Raw genomic sequence first — 8856 nt, 5'->3', positions numbered from 1 at the left:
TAACAACCATATATTTTAAAATATAAAAAAAGTTTTTTAAAAGTGGTCAGTTATGAATCTCCATAACTGTAGAATAAGTTTGTTATCAAATATAGAATCTGCAGGCATGGAATTAAATTCATAACTGACCACTTTTTAACAATCTTTTTTTAAGCAAACAAAATCAGTTCAACAAGTTCTGCATATTATTACCTGACTTAAATGCAAACAAACATTTGAATTGATGACGTCCACGAGTGGTTAGTATAAAAATAATTTCACCTCACCATGAATTGTTTGTAGATCAGTTTATGAAAATATTTAATTAAAAAAATCAGTTCAAGAAGTTTTTCATATTTTAGGCAAAATTTTTTTTGCATATTATTTCTTTCATGAGTTAAATGCAAACAAAGGATTAAATTGATGGAGTCCATCTGTAGTTACTAGAAAATAGTTTCATCTTACCATGAATTTGTAGATTATATCATGAAAAAAAAATATTTAACATATTAAAAACATATATCAGTGTTTTCGTTTAATATTTAATAGTAATAATTTTCAAATATTAGTGTAGATGAATATTTAATATGTTCATAAATACAAATAAAATTACTAAATAGTAAACTACTTATTTTTATTGCTTATATTTTAATTAAAAATACAGGTAATATTTGAAAAGAATAAAATATAAAAATAATTTTCAAATCTTTTGAATTTTGCATATATTGGTGAGCAAATCGAATAAGATAAAAAGTCACAATTACATGTAATGGTTCAAAAAAAAATAATTGAATACAAACATGAAACTATAAATTATTGTATCTGAAAAATCATATAAGCATTTAAATATAAGATTAATGAAAAATATATACCATAATAATGTAACATATATTTACGTTTATTAAATGAAAATAAACACCCACACGTTTATAAGATTGTGCGGGTCTAGTTTATTGATTAATTGGAGAGTAGGTTCTCTTAACGTTATAGCATCAAAAGAGTTTTGCAGCCAGAACGATACCCTTCCACCGCGAAAGGCCCATTTTGAACGTCTCAAAATGACGCCGTACCATTGATAAATGCCCATTATGATCTTGGCTTCTCTCGGCCTCCATCCTAAGTATTAAAAGAAAAAAATAACTCTTTTTTCTTTCTTACTGGCTGCTTTGGCTTTGGCTTTGTCTTTCACAAATGTTAAAACAGTTCTAAAATACTTCCAACTAAAAAAATTACAATCAGCTTGGTTTGGATTGGTTTCGGTTCGGTTTGTATTCAATTTCTTTTGTGTTTCGATTCAGTTTAATCGGGTTCTCTTACTTTACTTCTTTTTAAAAAATATATTTTAAAACATAAACAAATTATCATGAAATCATCATGTCGGTAACTATAAAAAATTGTATAAACTAAATCCAACATAAAACTGAAATAAAAATCTTTAAGAAAACACAATAAGTTTATAAGAATATAATCAAATCAACTTTAACTAAAATAAATAGAAATCAAAGAAACATTGTTACTAATGCTTCTTAAAAATAACAATATAAATTAAATATAATATAAAATTGAAACAAAATCTTAAAAATTCACAAAAAATTTATAAAAAACACAATCAAACCAAAGTTAACTAAAATAAATAGAAAAAATAAAAATCTCAACATCGTTAATAAAGTTATTAGTAACTTTAATGATAGGATTTTCGTATATTGTTTATTGATAATATGTTTAATTCAAATAGTAACAAAAACAATTGGTTTCTTGATTTGGTTTAACTTGGTTCGGTTTGTATTGGTTTTAGTTTGATTTGTTTGAGTTGGAAAATTCTTAAACCAAACTATTTGATAATTGACTTTTGTTTGGTTCAGATCGATTTCGGTTCGGTTAGTTCTGTTTGACTCAGTTTGGTTAGGATTTTTTGACAGCCTTAGTCAAAAGTGGGAGTGGTAGAACAACAACTCCGAGTGTCTTGGGGAAATGACAGTGATAAAATAAATCAACACCATTGGTCATTTGGTATAACTTGGTCTAGTTGTAATCTCATGATCTCAATTTATGTGAACCGGTTTGTCGGTTATCGGTTTACTAAACATTATTTATAAGCGTTTGCCCATTTGGGATTTCATTAATCAAGAATACACCTTTGGATATGACTGGTAAAGTAGGGCGATTTTCTCTCTCTTTTTTATACGAACAATCTTTCACGTATAAGGAAAGTAGGGCTTTTGTGAGATTTTTTCCTCTTTTTGTGGCTCCACAAACAGAAAATCTCTTTATTTTGGGTAAGAATCTAAGGGTTTTGCGTGTTTGTCTTTGAGTTTTCCTAGGGTTCATCTTCAGCCGCCTCTGTTTTTGTTACAAGTAAGAACAGAACAGAGCTTTTGGAGATACACCACTGTGGAATATGAATCTAAACAAGGTGTTCGAAACTATGTCAATGGAGGAAGAAGAGGTGCCGTTTAACCTACCGGATTTACCGCAGTACAGTGCTGTGGAGAGAAATAAGATGAGTATCATTGGGAGAACTCTGAACCCAGAGTGTCAAAGGATGAAGGACTTGATCTTAGACATGCCAAGGAAGTGGCAAGTCTATGACAGAGTGAGAGGAGTGGCTCTGTCGCCTACCATGTTTCAGTTTATCTTTAAATATGAACATGATCTGGAGGAAGTGTTGCGTAAACGAGTATGGACTTTTAATGAGTGGAGTATCGTCATTGACCGATGGATGGAGAAGCCGCCAGACGACTACCTGAAGTATCTGTTGGTTTGGGTACAGTTACGCAATATACCGGTTAATCACTATACGGAGGAGGCCATCACTGCTTTTGGCGGTTTTGCGGGTGAAGTGGATGTGGTAGCTTTCGATCCAAGCAAAGCTCAAAGCCAGGACTATGTGAGAGTTCGGGTTTTCTTTGATGTGTCAAGGCCGGTAAGGAAGACAAAAGTTATCAATCTACCGGGTGGTGGTTCTGTCACTCTACGATATGATTTCGAGAGGATCCAAAAACGTTGCTATCATTGTCAGCGTCTGACTCATGACAAAGATAAGTGCCCCCTGCTAATTCAAGAGAGGAAGGATCAAGCAGCTGAACGAAGGAAAAAGATGATGATTGAGAAACAGAAGAGAGAGCTGATGATCCAACCAGATGACCCCTTGTTTGGAGTATTGAGAGATGAACAAGTGGGTCTAGATGAAGCGACGGGAAGGAGGAAAATTAACCCAGAGGTACTCCAAAACATGCGGGAGTACCTGTTGGCTGCAGAAGGAGGAGAAAAGCGAGTAAGGGAAGAAAGGGTTAAGACCTCTGTTCTTGATTTGGAAAATGATCCGGTGGGGCAGAGGAACTTTTTGAGGTTGGAACCGGCTCCTTTGGTTATAAGCGAAGTGGATAAAGACAAAGGAAGGACCTTTGACTACGGGCCTAAAGCTGTGGAAAGTGATGATGAGCGAACAAAGCAGGAGAAGCGTTCTCAGCTGGTGATAAGGGAACCACAAATGACTGTCTCAGTGCCGTGCCGAGCAAGAAATAAAGGATACGAGGAAGCCACTGATTTTTTTGAATGTTCAACGGGTTTTAGCTCTGGTTATGCAGATGCTAACTCTTCCGGGACTTCAAAAATGAAAGTGGGTAGGAGATATAGATCTCCAAAACGCCTGAGAAGATTTAAAGCAAAAATCTCGAACCTTGAAGAAGGAGAAGATGGTGAGAAGAGTGTGGGAGAAGCTGAAGAGAAAGGTTCTGCGAAGAGGAGAGCGGAGGTAGTAGCGGGAAGTTTCAAAAAGATAGCAAGAAGGTCAAACTCAAAGGTGGTCCCAAATGGGGGACTGCCCAACCAGTAATGCGGATACTGAGCTGGAATTGCCGAGGCTTGGGACGGTCTCCGGACTCGACAATTCTCCATCTCAAGGAGATACGTAAAATATATTTCCCTGAGGTTATTTTCTTGATGGAAACTAAACAAAAAAAAGATATGGTGGTTGATTTGAAAGTAGTGCTCGGTTACGATAGAGTTATGGTTGTGAATCCTATTGGCTTGTCTGGTGGTTTAGCTTTAATGTGGAAGGCAGAGGTAGGAGTGGAAGTGAAGTTTGCTGATAAGAATATCATAGACTGCAGGATAAGATACAGAGGTCAGGTTTTCTATGTATCCTTCGTCTACGGAGAGCCTAGTCAAATAGGCAAGAGGAAAGTATGGGAAAGACTGATGAGACTTGGCGCAGGAAGGAAAAAGTGTTGGGGCATGGTTGGAGATTTTAACGATATCCTTCATAATGGCGAGAAGATTGGTGGTCCACCAAGAAGCCCTGAGTCTTTTAAGGATTTTGTGGAGATGCTAGAGGTTTGTGATATGAAGGAAATTGTAGGATCAGGCGATAGTTTCACATGGGCGGGAGTGAGATATAAAAAATACATTCAATGTAAGCTTGATCGTTGCTTTGGCAACAAGCAATGGAGGATTAATTTCTATAAATCCTCTCAGACCTTCATGGAGAGGCTTGGATCAGATCATAGGCCAGTCTTGGTTAATCTCTTTGATGAGAAGGAACGAAGAAGGGTTGATTTTAGGTTTGATAAGAGGCTGGTTGGTAAGAACAGAGTGATGGAGACCATCGATATGTCGTGGATCAAAGCTAGAGCTGAGAAAAATCTGTCAATTCTGGGCAGTTTAGGAGAAGTAAGGAAGGCTCTAGGGAAGTGGAAAAGAGAGAATAATCTCAACTCGAATGAGCGAATGCAAAAGTTTAGGCATGAATTAGAGGTTGAAACTTCTTCCTTTGCACCTTGTTGGGAACATGTGAGGTTTCTAAAGGAAGAAATAGGAAAAAATTTCAAAGAAGAGGAAGACTTTTGGATGCAAAAGAGCAGAGATAAATGGCTTGTAGTTGGTGACAATAACACAAGTTTTTTTCACGCCTCAGTGAAGGCAAGCCGACAACGAAATCAGTTGACTAAGCTGATTGATGATGAGGGAAGTGAGTTCTCGTCGACGCCTCAGATGGGGAAGGTTGCCACTGAGTACTTTGATAAGCTGTTCGCAACTTCGGGAGTGAGCGAGGTGATGGGTTTCTTCACAGGAATGGAGACAAGAGTAACTGAAAATATGAATGCCAAGTTGTTGAAAGAGGTGGATGATGAGGAGATCAGAGAAGCTGTTTTCATGATCAAGGCATCAAGTGCTCCAGGCAGTGATGGTATGAATGGGTGTTTCTTTCAGGAGTACTGGCATATCATAGGACAAGAGATTACTAAAGAGATCAAAGATTTCTTCAGCTCTGGTGTATTCCCATCAGAGTGGAACTTCACTCAGATTTGTCTTATCCCAAAGATTTTGAACCCGGAGAAGATGGTGGACCTGAGACCTATCAGTTTATGTTCTGTGATGTATAAGATCATCGCCAAGATTCTTGTGGCACGGCTTAAACCTCTACTAGAACATATTATCTCACCAAATCAGTCGGCTTTTGTTCCGAAGAGACTGATCTCTGATAATATAATCATTGCGCATGAGATGGTGCATGGGTTGAGAACGCATGAGAGGATATCTAAGGAACATATGGCCATAAAAACAGATATGTCTAAGGCATATGATCGTATTGAATGGTCTTATCTGGAAGGACTGATGTCGGCAATAGGTTTTCATGAAAAATTCAGAGCTTGGATCATGTTCTGTGTCCGGTCAGTGTCCTACACGGTTCTTATAAATGGTGAAGAACAGAGGAAAGTTGTGCCAAGTAGAGGTCTACGACAAGGGGATCCTCTGTCCCCTTTTCTGTTTGACCTCTGTACGGAAGGGTTAACACATCAACTGAATGAGGCTGAGAGGAGAGGAGAAATCACGGGGATCAAATTTGCAGATAATGGTCCAGCGGTGCATCATCTATTCTTCGCTGATGACTCGCTACTTCTGGTGAAGGCGAATGAGGAAGAGTGTAATGTGGTCTGCAAGATACTGAAAGAGTATGAAAAGGTGTCTGGCCAAATGATAAGTTTCTCGAAATCTGCCATTACTTTTGGCAAAAATGTACCGGAGGAAAGGAAAGTCAAGATAAAGGATATCACAGGGATCAACAATGAAGGAGGGACTGGGAAATACTTGGGCCTACCTGAGTGTTTTAGTGGATCTAAAGTTGCTATGCTGCAGTACATTCATGAGCAGATGACGTCGAGGTTCCACAACTGGTACGCCTTCTTCTTATCTACTGGAGGCAAGGAAGTGTTGTTGAAATCAGTGGCTATGGCTATGCCGGTCTTTGCAATGTCAGTCTTCAAGTTGCCTAAGTTGACATGTAGAAACCTTACTAGTGCAATGGCCAATTTTTGGTGGAATGCTCAAGAAGGGAAAAATAAAATGCATTGGGTTTCTTGGGACAGGATGTGTCTTGATAAGGAGGATGGTGGTCTAGGATTTAGAGACTTAGAGAAATTCAATCAAGCCTTGCTGGCAAAACAAGGGTGGAGATTGCTTATGAATCCTGACTCTTTATGTGCAAGAGTGATGCGTAGTAGATACTATCCTACAGGGGATTTTCTTACGGCAAGCATTGGCTCTAGACCATCATATGCGTGGAGGAGTGTACTGTTTGGAAGGGAGTTGCTGGTGAAGGGACTACGACGAAATGTAGGATCGGGGGATACTATCTATGTGTGGATGGATAAGTGGTTGTTCGATTCTGCTCCTATTGCGCCTCTGAGAAAACAGATTTTCTTTGACATTGAGCTGAAGGTAAGGGATCTTATCAATCCACAAACCAAGACTTGGGACAGAGGTAAACTGGAAGAGCTCTTTGTTCCTGATGATATAGCTCGCATACTGAAGCAAAAGCCAGCCTTTGGGAAGGATGACTCGTATGAATGGGTTCACAATAGATGGGGGGCTTACTCAGTGAAGTCGGGATATTGGTTGGCTTGTTCTCTTGATCAGTCTGAAGTTAGGAACATTGCAAGAAGTAGGCCCTCTATTAATGCTGTACGAAGTAAAGTTTGGAAGGTGAAGACTGTGCCAAAAATCAAAGTTTTCATGTGGAAAGCGCTCTCAAATGCTCTTGCAGTTTCAGACGAGTGTTTGGCGAGAGGGATGAAGGTAGACCCTCGGTGTCAGAGGTGTGGGGAGGTAGGAGAATCTATTAACCACGTTTTGCTCACCTGTCCAGCGGCTCGGTTAGTTTGGGCGACCTCAGGGTTTCCTTTTCCATCGAACGGTTTTGAACATGGAGGTTTGTATGCCAATCTTTGGTATCTTATGAAGGCAGGGGAAGATATGAGAATTCCAAGTGCCTTGAGGCGAAGCTTCCCGTGGATCCTATGGATGATTTGGAAAAATAAAAATGCTTTTTGTATTGAGGGGAAGGAGTTTGCAGCAGAAGATACGGTGGCGAAGATTTTTGAAGACTCTAAAAGATGGTTCGATGTTCTAGAGGAGGCAAGTACAGTTGAGGAAAGTAGGAATCGGAGGTTGCTTGCTGGAAAAGGTTGGAAAGCCCCAGAGAGAAACATAGTGAAATGTAATATTGGGATCTCATGGGCAAAAGATACTAAGTTGGCAGGGACGAGTTAGATTGTAAGGGGGTGTGATGGTAGAGCTTTGCTACATAGCCGGAGGGCCTTCAATGGAGTATCATCGATCATGGAGGCTAAACGCTTAGGGTTGACTTGGGCTATGGAGAGTATGGTATCTCATAGAATCCAAAGGGTAACTCTTGAAATTGAAGCAGATGATTTAGTTGGTTCGATTAACAAACCAAAGGCGTGGCCAGCGTTTCGAGCGGATGGACTGGAGCTCAGAGACATTCTAAACAAGTTAGTGGATGGAAGAGTGGTTGCAGTGAGAAGAGAGGAGAATAGAGCAGCCTTTTTGATCGCTCGAAGTGTGACAAAAGAAAAGCGAATACAGTCTTATGTGGCTCAAGGTAGTCCCTCTTGGCTTAATGAACTACTTGCGGAGGAAGGTAGAAGAAACACAAGTCGGTAATGGTGATGTCGTGTTTTGCTATCTGGTTGTTGTGTTGGGGGAGGAAGGGTCTTAGGCCTTGGCTCCTGGTTTTCTATGAGTTTTCATTTTGTTGTTTCTGGTGTTTTATGTTTCGAAAACGTGGTCCTTTTTGATTTATAAAACCTTCTCAGAGTTAAAAAAAAAGAATGAAAATGAAAGGGTTGACATCATTAATCCCCCCTGTACTACTCAAACTCACACACAATCTCCTATTTTTTAGTCTCATCAATCAACTACCTAAATTAATAAAAAATAAGAAAGATATCATTTAAATCATCAACTTTCAAATTTATTTCAAATAAAACACCAATTCTTGGTAACCTAAAAATTTTCAACTTTGATTGATAAATTATTTTAATCATAAATTTCGTTGATCATATTATTTTAGGCAACAATTATAGTTGACTAACAATAGGTCTAAAACTACTTCTAAAATTTATGTTTATCTACCACAAATATAAATCAACATTTTTCAAAAAATATTAAATTTTGAATATTGAAATAGATTTTAATAACTATAATACTAGTAATAAAATTATAAATAAAAATAACCTAAACCAAAAATATAAAGTTTTTCATTTTCTCAAAGTAAAAATTTCTATAATTTTATTTATATTCTAAAATAATTAGTTAACATATCAAAAATTTAACATTATTTACTGAATAACTATTATAATTTTTATAATTATTTTATGATAATTATTAGAAGTTTTATTTTGACATGAGTAAGATGTAAGATGTAACATTCTTCCAAATTTAAACCCAAATCAGCATCTAGAAGTAACATATATAGTATCTTGAATATCTAGATTTTTAAAATGCTAGAAAAACTAAAATTTATATGTTACATTTGCATGTCAAAATCAAAAAGACCTAAATACCCTTAGTTCC

General features: G+C 37.5%; 2 protein-coding genes across 2 annotated transcripts; both read left to right on the top strand.

Moving 5' to 3' along the window:
- The first annotated feature begins 2377 nt into the window (after window positions 1–2377).
- On the top strand, window positions 2378–3814 carry LOC108833247 (uncharacterized). The gene has a single exon (XM_018606676.2). The coding sequence runs from the start codon at window positions 2378–2380 to the stop codon at window positions 3812–3814; it is 1437 nt and encodes a 478-aa protein (XP_018462178.2).
- A 131-nt stretch (window positions 3815–3945) lies between these two features.
- LOC108833246 (uncharacterized) lies at window positions 3946–7530 on the top strand. The gene has a single exon (XM_057007994.1). The coding sequence runs from the start codon at window positions 3946–3948 to the stop codon at window positions 7528–7530; it is 3585 nt and encodes a 1194-aa protein (XP_056863974.1).
- The last annotated feature ends 1326 nt before the right edge of the window (window positions 7531–8856 follow it).

Source organism: Raphanus sativus, chromosome 4 (assembly GCF_000801105.2).
Source record: "Raphanus sativus cultivar WK10039 chromosome 4, ASM80110v3, whole genome shotgun sequence".
NCBI lineage: Eukaryota > Viridiplantae > Streptophyta > Magnoliopsida > Brassicales > Brassicaceae > Raphanus > Raphanus sativus.
This window is presented reverse-complemented; position numbering and strand designations above follow the sequence as displayed.